Source organism: Astyanax mexicanus, chromosome 23 (genome assembly GCF_023375975.1).
Source record: "Astyanax mexicanus isolate ESR-SI-001 chromosome 23, AstMex3_surface, whole genome shotgun sequence".
NCBI classification, from domain to species: domain Eukaryota; kingdom Metazoa; phylum Chordata; class Actinopteri; order Characiformes; family Acestrorhamphidae; genus Astyanax; species Astyanax mexicanus.
In genome coordinates this window covers 32,118,489-32,132,694 of record NC_064430.1, presented here as the reverse complement: position 1 = coordinate 32,132,694, position 14,206 = coordinate 32,118,489, and the positions used below count along the sequence as shown (strand labels likewise).

Below are 14,206 nucleotides of genomic sequence, written 5' to 3'. Positions count from 1 at the left end.
GCCGTCCTGCCCCGACGCGCAACAGCCTATTTTTCAGCCGCGCCGTTCTGCTACCTCAGCTCCCCTAATAGGGATTTTTATGCGGCTGAACTGTGACCCCGGCTGCCAGAACGTGGGGCGCTCCGCAAACGCGTCTCCCCATTAAAAGGAGCTTAGCGAGGCTTTTCTCACTCCGTGGCAGAGTGAAGTTATTTAATCACACCAACAGTTCTTACACCAGCCAAACTACCAACCATTATTCATCTCAGGACCCAGGGGGGGAGCAGGGGGGCTGATAATGTCATCCATCTACAGGAGGGGAGCCGTGATGGGAGCTCAGAGAGAGAGAGAGAGAGAGACTGAGTCTATACTCTTACTCTCTTCTTCTCTTACTCTCAGTCTCCACATCGCTTTTATTTCCCATCTCTCTACACCATCTCTCTCAGCTCTGTCCAACTATTCTCTGGAACGGTTGTGCTCCATTCAATACTTTTGGGAAGGACTCGTAATGAGATGGATTGATTATCATTCTATATCCTTACTAAAACTCTTGTCGCTAAATACAATAAAATCCTCACAGCAGTGCTCCACAATCTAGAAACAGTTACTACAACAAAAACAACAAACTCTTGTTAATCCCCTTAATATGACAGAAAACATTATGTATGAGCTGGTGTGCATATAGTGTATTGTGCTTCTCCAGGTTCAGGATGAGGAAACATTTAAAGCCATTTAAAATCATTTCTAAATCAAACATGCAAAGGTTTGGTCAAAAAATGGCCAATTTCGGTCAATGCTGCAAAAGTGCATTCAAGAACCTTTAGATTAACCTCAGTAACTATCCCTCTTACTCCTTTAGAGTCAATGAGTCCAACTCTGCAGCTCTGCTGACTGTCTGCTCAGCACATCTGCAACTATTTCCCACCACAACACACCTGATCAGCTCAGGTAATTATCCAGCCCTTTATACGCTGGATCAGGTGTTTTAGGGGAGAAGAAAAAAAATACACTGCTTTACAATAGTGTCCTTACAACGTTTAAGACCACACCACAATGTAAGCATTAGATTTACCCATATTTGTTTGTGTTTTTTAGTTTCACCCGTCACTGTTTATCACCGTCTTTTTATTGTGTGAAGAGAATGTTTAGCTAAAATAAAGCTTTTTCCCCCTCGACCAAATCACTATGAAAAGCACCTAAAACTTCTGACTTGAATGGTATTGAAGTCTATTTCTGTTAGTCCCAAAATATTTTAGGATGATTTTAAACATTATTGTATTTATTAGTTTTTTTTCTACTGCCATATTGTGATCAGCTATTTGGATATTCTTGACTATTCAAATTTTAGATATTTGTGACTATTTAAGGACTACATAAGTGAGAGAAAGAGCATCAATTATGCAGTTATACAGTATTTTTAATTATAAAACATAGGGGTGCACCGATGTGGGAATTCTGAGCCAATGCTGAGATACACATTTATAACTTAGAACAAAGATAACACACCCTAGTGTAACTTTATAAGTTTAAAACGAATAAATATAAATAAAAATGAGCTTAAATTAATTAGATTTAGAGTGTCCAGTTTTGGCCAATTGTAGTAACCCTAGCCAGTGAAGTTCAAACAAGTAAATTCAATCATAGGTAATAATATGTTGGTACAGATTTCTTTCTTTTAGATTTCTGCAGTCACACTGGAACACTGATTCCACGACAGAACTGTATCAGACGCAATGTTAAGAAGGTTACGAAAACCCTTGTTTATATTTAACAAGACACTGTCTCCCCATTAACTAATTATAACCAGCTTTACTACAAACAATACTATGCCAAAGGCATCCCAAGAGAGTTTTCATCTTTCATCTTCATCCCACAAGCTGTATTTATCAGCCCCAGGACGAAGGGATGAGTTAGTCTGGAGCCCTGTGTTAAGCACCCAGTCTAAAATATATATATTTATATTCATATATTCAAAGAACCAAAAAAAAAAAACATTTGTATTTTTCCACCAGACAGTAAAGAAAAGCAGTACCTAATGTTGTTCTTGAGGGTTTTCAGACAGCTGTTGCATTTGAAAGTAGTGTTGGACTTTTGTTCCCGAGAAAGAGACTGGTCGCCTTCACACTTCCCGTAGTAGAATTCAGACACCAGCATGATCAGCTTGCCTCGCTCCACGTCATACATCCGTGTAGGAGCTGCAGCTCTATCCGGCTTGGAGGTGGACGGAAACATGGTGTCCAACAAATGAGGACAGCAACACTGAAACGGGAGAGAAAACAGGACTTTATCATACTATGATTAAACAGATCATATGGAAATACGCTTCATATCAGAAGCTCAATAAATAATGTTCATTATAAAAAGGTTTTTAAATAGCATTACAATATAATAATAAAAAAAATACTGCTCAGGCTGAACACAGAACAAAACATATAGCAGGTGCCCCAACACTTTTATCCTTATAGTGTATTATACACCTGCCAATAAATACAGAGAACAGATTCAACTCACTCGCATGTGACTTTTTAATGGCTCCACTAAATTGAAGTAAATGTTACATTTGGGACACTTCCTTCTGAAGGGGGTCTCGTTCTCTGTGGAAAGAAATAAAAAATACTTTAATAAAATCATAAGAAATATATCTTAGTTATGTCGCACTGAACAAACACATACCTGTGTCAATTTTGGTTCTTTTGGAGGTGCCATTGTTTGAGTCAGGCATAAGAGTTCGTTTCATTTTGCTGTTATCTGTGGAAGGGAAAGAAATGGGAGAGTGAGAAAAAATAATACCTTAAACATGCCTTTAATTATATGTGATGTATCATGTACACTAGACCTGCAGAATATAGTCACACTGAATCTACAGTGAATGTAGTTTGTTTATTAAACAAGGACAACAAAAAAAGTCAACTTTTTGTCGCTGAATTATTAATTCATAACATTACATTGTTTTACATTTCTAAATTTCAGAATAAAAGTCCAGCTAAAACCCATAGCTAGAACATTATTGTGATAAACTGTTAAATAACCATACGACCTCTTCACTTCTGCAAATAAATGTTTTGCAACTTAAAACTAGGCAATGGGTACTATTTTAAGTTATATATATTTTTTTTTTCCATGGTGATTACATGTATTAAATGTAAACAATACGTGCAAGTAAGCGTATATTTCATACTTATGTTTCTTGGGTAATTATTTTAATTTGCAATGGGAACTTGGGAACAGGTGCATCTCAAAAAAAATGTAATTCACTTAAAAATGTGAAACTCATTATATAAATGTATTACACACCGTGATCTACTTTAAGCTTTTATTTCTTTTAATGTTGATGATTATGGCTTACAGTTTTTAAAAACCCAAAATTTTGTGTCTCAGAAAATTAGAAATGTTATGTTAGACCAATTGGTTCTTTTGACAGTGTGGGCAGTGTGCCAAGTCCTGCTGAAAAATGAAATCTGCATCTGCATAAAAGTTGTCAGTAGCAGAGGAAAGCATGAAGTGATGCTTTCCAAAACTGCACTGACTTTAGACTAGATAATAAAACACAGTGGATCAACACCAGCAGATGACATGACTCTCCACTGATTATAGAAACTGATTGGTGGAAACTTCACACTAGACCTCAAGCAGTTTGGACTGTGTTTGGTCTCTCTTCACTCTTCAGACTCTATATATATATATAATTATTTCATTTTACATTATTAAGAAACAGAAACTCTTCCACACCTGCGTACAGACCGCGGTTGTTGACAGCCTGGAGAGTAGGAGCAGGTATGTGTTTGGAAGGGGACATGATGCTGGGTCTGCTTTGGGGGGCGAGCTGAAACATCTGCATTTTGGAGGTGGACTGGGACTGAGCTGCGATGTCTGCAGGAGCCTGAACGTTGGAGAGGGTCACCACATTGTTCTGAATGAGCTGGACTTGGGGCCTGTGGATGACGCCTGCCAGCGGCTTTGGCTGAGGAGGACCGTGCTGCCCAATTGGATGACCTGCTGCTGCACACAGTGTGTGATGGGGGGGAGAGAGAGAGAGAGAGAGAGGGGGGGATTGAGGTTAGTTCTCAAAATCATCGTGTGAAAGTGTTTGCCCCTTCATGATTTCTTATTTTTTTTTGCATGTTTGTCACAAAAGTTTCAGATGATCAAAAAATAAATAAATATAAGTCAACACAAAACAACACAATTAAACACATAATGCAGTTTTTAAATGATTTTTATAATTAAGGGAGGAAAAAAAAATCCAAACCTACATGTCCCTGTGTGAAAAAGTGTTTGCCCCCTAAACCTAATAACTGGTAATTCCACTCTTAGCAGCAACAACTGCAGAGAAGCATTTGCTGTAATTTACAATAAGTCTTTTACAGAACTGTGGAGAAATGTTGGCTCCACTCATCTATAAGAAATTGTTGTAATTTAGCCACATTGGTGGGTTTTTCAGCTTGAAATGCCTTTTTAAGTCATGCCACAGCATTTTAATAGGTTTGAGGTCAGTAACTAAGCCTCTCCAAATGTAAAAACTGCATTTGAAATATTTAAGGGTGACATTTAAAGCCCCACTAGGTAGGATTTCCTTGATTTTTTTTTCTTTTTAAAGAAGTAAAATTACAGCTTGAAACTCACTGCAGCGCTGCATTGAGGTGCAATAGGAGGAATAGCGGTGCTCTCGTGTCTGTGCCGGAGCTCCTCTGAGCTCAAACCAGACTCTGTAAGTTTTCCGAGGCGGCTGCGACCAACACTCGCGAGAACTGCGACCTGCTTTCCGACCTTTAGTTCTAACAGTTCTACAAGGACTACTGGTTCATTCTTCACAAACTAACATACAGACACTCTGGCAGAAGCTGGAAAGAGATCGTATATGTTAGGGGTGTGACGAGATCTCGTGGCACGAGAGATTAAAATGTGACAATATTTCTCGTCAAGCTTAAACCTGTCTCGCGAGAAAACAAACAAACAAACAAAAAAAAACAGTAGGTGAGCTCCGCGGTACAGTTAAAAACCTCCACGGGACAGTGCTCTTGTCCCAAATATTCACAGCCCCAGTAAATACTGTAAGTAAATCCTACACATGACTGTTTCATAGGCAGCTGTACTAATCCCTTAGCTCTGTACTGTATTTAAAAACATGTTCTGTCTCTGTTTCACTTCAAGCATAATCTTAATATGACTGGTGATGGTTATTCATAGTTAAATTACAAGAGAGTTAGGAGGAAAAAACATAGTCTTAATATGACTGGTTGTGGTTTGCACTTATTGTTTGCACTATATAAGACCTACAAAAGTTTTATTTTTATTTTTTATTCTTATTTCTATTTCTTATAGAATCAATGTGTGAGAGAAACCAGTCTGCTAAGTTTGCATTTTTGATGTTTTCTTTAATATTTTATTTTTTAAATCTCGTCTCTTCACGTTTTCGGGAACCCAATATCGTGTCTCGTCTCGTGATATTAGTGTCTCTTCACACCCCTAGAATATGTCTGTGAAAGCCAGAAAACGAGAAAGAGAAACTAATCCGCCTGAAACATTTATAACACTCTGCAACTGTAGGGGGAGCCCACGAGCACAAAATCTCAATCCTACCTAGTGGGGCTTTAAGGTTGAATACACAAAACCAAAGAAGAAACCACGAGGCGGCAAACACCTTTTAATATTTGTGACAATTTGTAAACTTGTCACAAATATAGCACATACATCACATGGACAGAAATATCGAGACACATTCAATTTACTTCTTCTGAAATTAACAGAATAAAAGCATTTTGTTGGAGTACCTGTCTCTACTGTTAATGAAAGACTCCTACTTTTGTGAGTTATGGATGAGGCGGGGTGTTGATCATCCAACATCCTGACCTTACTAATGCTCTTGTAGCTGAGTGCAATCAAAGTCTATAGCAATTTACCAAAGTAGAGAGCTCCATCATTCAAGAAAACGCATTTCTAATTCTCTACAAAGGGTAAACAAGTTGTGTACTTGTGTGAATTTGCAAATCTGTACAGCTAAATGCATTCATTAGATATAGTGTTCACAATCATTTAGACATGCAGTGTTATTATGTACCCATGATATAAAAGCTTTTATCCTCTTTTGACAATGTAGCAACAAAAACAACCATATAATTAAAAATGTTGCATACCTGGCAAAACAGTGAAGGATGTGCCAGCAGGATACTGCGAGCCCAGCGAGTTGATGAACGTGGAATTATTGTTGAGGTTCTGTGGTGACGCCACTATATAACCCTGCAAAACACACATAGTACAAAGAGATTCACCTCCTGTACTGATCAGACCCACTCCAGCTCAAACGACTGGAATATTCAACCAACCATGAAGACTAAAACCTTTCATTACTAAAAAAGAGTGAGCAACGGTCCGTCAGTTTCAAAAGTTACACAGTTCTACTATTAACCCATTCTCAACGTTCTAGATCATCTATTATATTCACACTCATTTACAATTATTGTTTAAGATTTTCTTTATTCAAACTGTTCTAGAACAATCTACCACATGTAACACACTGCTTCCCTCCCATTCTAGAATGCACTTTTAATCAAGCTGTTCTAGATTGCCCATTCAAACTGTTCTAGAATGCTCTTCCACGTTCACGCGGTTCTAGAATGCTCTCCTACACACACTGCTCTACAAGGTCCTCCCACAGTCACAATGTTCTAAATTCGAGCTGTTCTAAAATGCTCTTTCAGTCACACTGTTCTACAGTCATAAAGTTCTAGAATGCTCTCCCACAGTCAGTGTTCTTCATTTACACTGTTCTTGAATGATCTCCCACATTAACACTGTTTTACATTCACACGGTTTTAGAATGCTGTTCGTCACACTTCTACAATGCTCTTCCACATTAACACTGTTCTATATTCACACTGCTCTACAAGGTCCTTTTAGTCACACTGTTCTACATTTGAGCGGTTATAAAATGCTCTTTCAGTAGCACTGTTCTAGAATGTCCTCCCTCAGTCAAACTGTTCAACATACACACTGCTCTAGAAAGCTGTTCTGCAGTCGCAGTGTTATAAAATGCTGTTCTGCAGTCACACTGTTCTAGAAAGCTGTTCTGCAGTCTAGAATGCCCTCCTACAGTCACGCTGCTCTAGAATGCTGTACTGCAGGCACACTGTTATAGAATGCTTTTTCACAGTCACACTGTTCTAGAATGCTGTTCTACATTCACATCGTTCTACAATACCCTACTAAATTCACACGGTTCTAGAATGCCCCTTCCACAGTCACAACTTTCTAGAATGCTCTTTCACATTCCAGCTGTTCTCCAACTCTCTCACTGCTCTTTCAGTCACACTGTTTTACATTTAAGCTGTTTTAGAAAGCTCTTCCAATTGCACTGTTCTACACTCACATTGCTCTTGAATGTCCTCCCTCAGTCAAATTGTTCTACATCCACACTGCTCTTGAATGCCCTCCTACATTTACACTGTTCTATAAGGCTCTTTACTGTCACACTGCTCTACATTTAATGTTCTACATCCATGCTGCTCAAGAATGCTGTACTGCAGTCACAATATTCTTGAATGCTGTTGCGCAGATACACTGTTCTACATTTACATTGTTCTACAACGCCCTACAACATTCACACTGTTCTAGAATGCTTCCACAGTCACACTGTTTTACATTCACACTCCTCTAGAATGCCCTCCTACAGTAACATCGTTCTAGAATGCTCTTCCACATTCACGCTGTTCTGGAATGCTCCCCTACACACAATGCTCTACAGGGTCCTCCTACAGTCACACTGTTCTACATTCAAGATGTTCTAGAATGCTCTTCCAGTCACACTGTTCTACATTCATAATGTTCTACATTCACACTGCACTAGAACTCCCTCCTACATCCACACTGTTTTAGAATGCTGCGCCACAGTGAGAGATTCTATCAACAACACATTGTACTTTTATTAAGTTTTCAACATTGAGAGATTCTGTCAATAGCAAATAGTGCTTTCCTTAGGTTCTCAACTGACTTCCTCCCTAACCCCCCTATTCCCCTTTACACTGATAACACTGCTGAAGGGAGGTGATGGTCATCCGTCTCTGCATAGAGTCAACATTGCCTCTTTTGTTTATAAGTCATTCATATGATAATTTAAAATCCCAACCAAGGTGAAGACCACCTGACGACCATCAACCCCCAAAGATGACACCCCCACATACTCCTCCCTAAACCCCCTACCCTTTCTCCCCCTGCTGTGTTCAAAGCAGTTTCTGCTGTATGTAAAGTCCTATTGAAATGGTTTAGTGAGTCAGACAGACGAGTCAGACAGGGAGTCTGGTGGACTAGTCAGACACACTGTTCTAAAGTGCTGTTCCTCACACTGTTCCACAGTTACACTGTTCAAGAATGCCCCCCTACAGTCACACTGTTCTAAAGTGCTGTTCCTCACACTGTTCCACAGTCACACCGTTCAAGAATGCCCCCCTACAGTCACACTGTTCAAGAATGCTGTTCCACAGTCACAGTGTTCAAGAATGCCCCCCTACAGTCACACTGTTCTAGAATGCTGTTCCACAGTCACACCGTTCAAGAATGCCCCCCTACAGTCACACTGTTCAAGAATGCTGTTCCACAGTCACACCGTTCAAGAATGCCCCCCTACAGTCACACTGTTCTAGAATGCTGTTCTACAGTAACACTGTTCTACATTCAAACTGTTCTACCACGCTTCTACAGACACACTGTCCTAAAGTGCTCTTATTTACTCTAGAATGCCCTCCTACTCACACTGTGCCACAACAATCTTTCAAAGCCACACTGTTTTACATTCATACTGTTCTAGAACAGCCACCCACAGTCACATTGTTCTATATTTAAATGGTTATATATCACACAACCTTAGTTACAGCCATAAAAACAGTGTGTATTAGTTTAGTAGTGATAACTAAAGACTTTACACTGTAAGCAGCTGTGAGAGCACAGGACAAGAGAAAGGTGTTAGTACCTGTTTGTTGATGATGATGGGCTGAGGGGAAACCGTGTTTAGTGTTCTGGGAGTCAGCAGAGGTCCTGATGGGGAGCTCACAGGCATGAGGACAGGGCTGCAGGTGGACTGTGATGAGCCTCTGAATGTTTTTGCAGTGTTCATCTGAACAGTCTTTTGTGGTGATGTTAGTGTAGGGGGTCTTTGAAATGCGGTGTTTGGTGGATTGCTGACATCTGAATAAAATTAAAAGATCAAGGTCAAATTTCTATATAAATCACATGTATCAAGAAAAAATGAAATTAATTATGACTAAAAATATTTGTATTTCAGTTTATCGCAAAATTAAATAAAACATAGGCAACATAATAGTTTCTCAAAAGCATGCATCATACACTTACGATTAGCCAGCGTTTTTGCTGTGTGTAACCTTCCTGTCTTTATTATCTATAGATGGTTTGCCTTTTTCGGAATCAGTTAACGAGTTTGTACATTTTGAATGATTGACTCACTGGTTTTGCTTGTTTTCACACAGGAAAAATACAAGTGTCTCAAAAAAGACTCAAAACAACTGCTCGTTCAGTGTTGGCATTAGTTGTAAATAGCTGTAGCAATAAAGGTTAGATGTATAGCTAAAACTTTCCATTTGTAATGTATGATATGTTACTTATTACTATACACATTTGGATCAAGCTAATAAAGCCATTATTTGGCTATATTGCTTTAATTTATGTAAAAAAGCTCTTTATATATGCGAGTTCAAAGAGCATATATATATATATATATATATATATATATATATATATATATATATATATATATATATATATATATATATATATATACACACACTATTCCGTGTGCATTAAATGTTAATCTGCACTTGTTTAAGAATGAGGATCTTACTTGGTCTGCTGTTAAGTGTGGGCTTGGAGCTGCAGATTTCTCCCACAAAAATGGGTTCATCATCGTCATCGTCGTCAATTAAACAGATTTCTGGGACTGCCCTCTGCCACGGCTCCAGCTCCTCCTCCTCACATTCCATAAACAGTTCAGACATTGCTGGACCTGCGAAGGGAACAACAGTGTCAGTAGACACACTCAGACTGGATTACTAGGTGCCGATTAGTTCCGACTGGGGAGGAGCCAAACATTTTTGACCAAAATGGTTTTGATCTTGACAAACAAAGGACATTTTTAACTGTAATATTATTAAAAGCAGTAAATATTTGAAAGCTTTGGTAGAATAGTGCAGTATATGGTGACAATGGCCAGTAAACCATATACAGAGCAAAAGTGCAATAAAATGACTAGGTGTGCTGACGTACATATACCTATATGTATATGAACATATATATACATACATATGTGTATGCATCCGTATGTCCATGTAGCACACTACATGGACATACGGATGTATACACATATGTATATATGCTGGGTTTAACTCTAGCAACATCCCATCCACAATGCCTGATGGCTCTGGAGATAAAGGATCTCCTTAGTCTGTCTGTTAATCAGCTCCGTAACATAAATCTGCCACTAGGTAATACTAGGTAGTAGGTAGACAGTCATCCGGACCACTTGCCTCATTATGACTTTCATAACAAAAGGTATCAAGTCCAGCTACATATCCTCCTGTACACCTACTTACTCATCCTGCCCAATCTGTTTATCAAGTTCCTTTATATGAGGTATGTTCTCCGTGAAACATCAGCAGTCCAAAGTATCTGGGAAGACTTTGGACAAGATGCTGGAAAACTAGATGCTTTCAGACACGACAGCATTAGCATTCAAGAACAGATCACAAATGCATGATCGAGATCTAATCCCATTCAAGCCAAACTTGTGCAGTCTCTTTCTTATGGTAGATGCTGTATTTCTTCATGTATCTTGTGGTCCATTTATGTCTCCAGGGACTAGACCTGGGATACACTAAACAAATTACAATGAGAAGAGCTTAAAAATAAACTTAAATCTAGTGTATGCAGGCTAATTGGGTACCCTAGCAACACTGTACACAACAAACTCTGTCTGCAAACACTGCTGAAATAAAATGCTAATGTTAAAGGACACATTGCAATATGTTTATTGGAAATATAATTAGCCACTGTTTTGTAAAATTTTCAGTATTTTCACTTTTTTTTGGCCAAATATTTCCGGTTGCCAAATATTTTGTTCATCATATTTTGCAAGGACACTGCTATTAGACATGCCATCATTACAGAGATCAAACACTGATGTTAAGTGATCCCAAGATAAGGAAAAGCACTAAAATGTGCAGGGTAGGCGCATCCAGGACCAGGGATGAGAAATACAGCTACACAATACTGCAAAAAGTATTGTTGTCTGCCTTGAGCTTTGAGTTAAGTGACATCCTATTCTTAATCCAAAGAGTTTAATACAATGCTCTGTGCAGGCCAGTCAAGTTATTCCACAACAATATCACTCATCCATGTCTTTATAAACCTGGCCCGGTTTGCACTGGTACACAGTTATGTTGGAACAGGAAGGGGAAGTCCCCAAACTCTTCTTGCAAAGTTGGGAGCATGAAATTGTCCAAAATCTCTTGGTATGTTAAAGCTTTAAGAGTGTCTTTCACTGAATCTAAGGGGCAGAGCCCAACTCCAGAAAAACAGTCCCACACCATAATCCCCCCTCCACCAAACTTTATCATTCACCTGGCAACCGGTGCCAAGTGAAGAGGAGCGATTCGCACTCCAGAGTACACATTTCACATGCAGCTGTACGGCCATGGAAACCAATTCCACAAAGCTGTCTACGCTAATCTAAAGCCACATGAAGTTTGGAGATCTATAGTGATGGACTCTGCAGAAAGTTGGTTCCTCTGTGCACTATGCTCTCCAGCATCAGCTGACCCCACTCTGTTATTTTACACTAGCAGAGCATAAAATCGCTGTCGTTCCCAGTCTCTTTCACTGTGTTATAATATCACTGACAGTTGACTGTGGAATATTTAGTAGTGAGTAGTGCAATTTCACAACTAAACTTGTTGCACAAATGCTGCATCCTATCAGGGTACCACGCTGTAAACCACTGAGCCCCTGAGATTGATCCATTCTTTCACTAATGTTTGTAGAAGCAGTATGCATGACTAAGTGCTTGCTTTTTCATAAACCTGTGACCATGGGAGTGATTGGAACCGGATTTCAATGTTTTGGCTGGGTGAGTGTATACTGTAGTGTATAGCCAATGCTCGTCAATGGGCAGGGCGACCTCAGGCTGAAGTGCTGCTGGCCCACAGCATCCCATTCTACTGGCATCAGTGATTTTCTGTAGAGATTATACTCCATAAACTGTGTACACATCTGCACCTCCTGTTTCAACTTAAGCACACAGAGTAAACCGGGGATACAAAATCATACACCAGCACAGTGCTTACAGCTCTTAATTTACAACAAACCATTTAAACACCCATTCAGAGAGACTGGATAGAAGAGTAAAGTGTAATAAACAGCGGGTAGTGCGGAAGAAAGCTCTGTATATAATGTTATTGAGTTAAACGGACAATGGGAGCTGCTGTGATCTGTAATCTGTATCTGCACAAAGCAAATAAAGCCCCCGCTAAGCTAACAAGCTAACGTTAGCTTAGCATTAGCCACCGCACTCTTTCTATACGGGATGCATTAGCAGCCTGCGCTCTGTTAGCTTGTCAGGCTAAACAGGAACTCAATAAACACACAGACGCGTGAACGCGAGACCACAACACTTCCATAAGCAGAAATAAGCGAATTTAAAGCTGAAGCGGCCGCTCACCTTTTCCCCCCGGGGTTTATTACTGTACTGCTGAATCCGGGATACTGATCAACACCAGCCCCGCGCCGCGCTGAACCCCGGGAACCCGGAGAGTCCTCCACTGCGTCACTTCCGCTCCACACACACACACACACACACACACACACACACACACACACACACACACACAAAATACAATACAACACAATAAAGTACAATACAATAAAATAAAATGAAACACAATACAATAGCAAACAATACAACACAACAAAATACAATACAATAAAACACAGACATGACAAGTTATTTTATTTCATTAATTCAGTTCAAAATGTGAAACTGAAGTGTATGGAAACTTATATAGATAAGTTCTATTATGTATCTATATATAGCTATTATGTATCATTATGTATCTATATATAGATACATAATGATGTATTTTACACATTTATTTATTTTATTGTTAATGATTATGGCTTACATAATAAGTAGTGTCTTAGAAAATCTGTATATTATATGACCAATTGGTACTTTTGGAAGTTTGGGCAGTGTGCAAATTCCTGCTGGAAAATTAAATCCGCATCTCCATAAAATTTGTCAGCAGTGGGAAGCATGAAGTGCTGTAAGATTTTGTGGGAAAACAAAACTGCACTGATTGTAGACTTGATAATAAAACACAGTGGATCAACACCAGCAGATGACATGTCTCTTTATCCAAACCATCACTGATTGGTGGAAACTTCACACTAGACCTCAAGCAGTTTGGACTGTGTGTCTCTCCACTCTTCCTTCAGACTCTGCTCTCTTGATTTACTAATGAAATGTAAAATTTAATCATGGTCTGACATGGTTTGGAGAGCCATATCACCTGCTGGTGTTGGTCCACTGTGTTATATTAAGAGAACTTTTTTGTGTTCGGTCCAAAACACACAGTGTAAATCTCTTTCAATTTGGAAAACTGATGTGGTCTGACCACAATACTCACTGTGTTTTCACTGTGTGATGGTTGATTATCCCAGATTCCTCCTGTAGAAAATGAACGGTGCTTCTGGACATAGTGAATATAAATAAGGCTTGTGTTGTGTACAGTAATAAAGTTGTAAGTGGTATTAGTGAATATAGTAACTCTGTATTGTAGAGAAGTGGGCGGAGCTTCTGGTCATGGTGAATATAAGGCTTGTGTTGTGTACAGTAGTAAAGTTGTAAGTGGTATTAGTGAATATAGTAACTCTGTATTGTAGAGAAGTGGGCGGAGCTTCTGGACATGGTGAACATCATAAGGCTTGTGTTGTGTACAGTAGTAAAGTTGTAGTAAAGTGGTATTAGTGAATATAGTAACTCTGTATTGTAGTAGAGAAGTGGGTGGAGCTTCTTCTGGTCATGGTGAACATAAGGCTTGTGTTGTGTACAGTAGTAAAGTTGTAAGTGGTATTAGTGAATATAGTAAAACTGTATTGTAGTAGAGAAGTGGGCGGAGCTTCTGGTCATGGTGAACATAAGGCTTGTGTTGTGTACAGTAGTAAAGTTGTA

General features: G+C 39.2%; 1 protein-coding gene across 25 annotated transcripts in view; it reads right to left on the bottom strand.

Annotated features, from left to right (window-relative positions):
* znf280d (zinc finger protein 280D) overlaps positions 1 to 12,804 on the bottom strand; it is a 33,194-nt gene extending 20,390 nt beyond the window's left edge. For 24 of the 25 annotated variants that reach the window (XM_022665122.2, XM_049471178.1, XM_049471177.1 and 21 more), the window contains exons 1-8: positions 12,698 to 12,804; positions 9,827 to 9,988; positions 8,942 to 9,156; positions 6,114 to 6,216; positions 3,709 to 3,978; positions 2,653 to 2,727; positions 2,491 to 2,573; positions 2,012 to 2,238 (exon numbers count right to left, since the gene is read on the bottom strand). In XM_022665122.2, the coding sequence (XP_022520843.2) occupies positions 2,012 to 2,238; positions 2,491 to 2,573; positions 2,653 to 2,727; positions 3,709 to 3,978; positions 6,114 to 6,216; positions 8,942 to 9,156; positions 9,827 to 9,980 (1,127 nt within the window). In that variant the 5' untranslated portion in view covers positions 9,981 to 9,988; positions 12,698 to 12,804. The remainder of the gene's footprint in view (positions 1 to 2,011; positions 2,239 to 2,490; positions 2,574 to 2,652; positions 2,728 to 3,708; positions 3,979 to 6,113; positions 6,217 to 8,941; positions 9,157 to 9,826; positions 9,989 to 12,697) is intronic. The other variant, XM_022665123.2, reaches the window with a different exon arrangement.
* Positions 12,805 to 14,206: the final 1,402 nt, after the last annotated feature.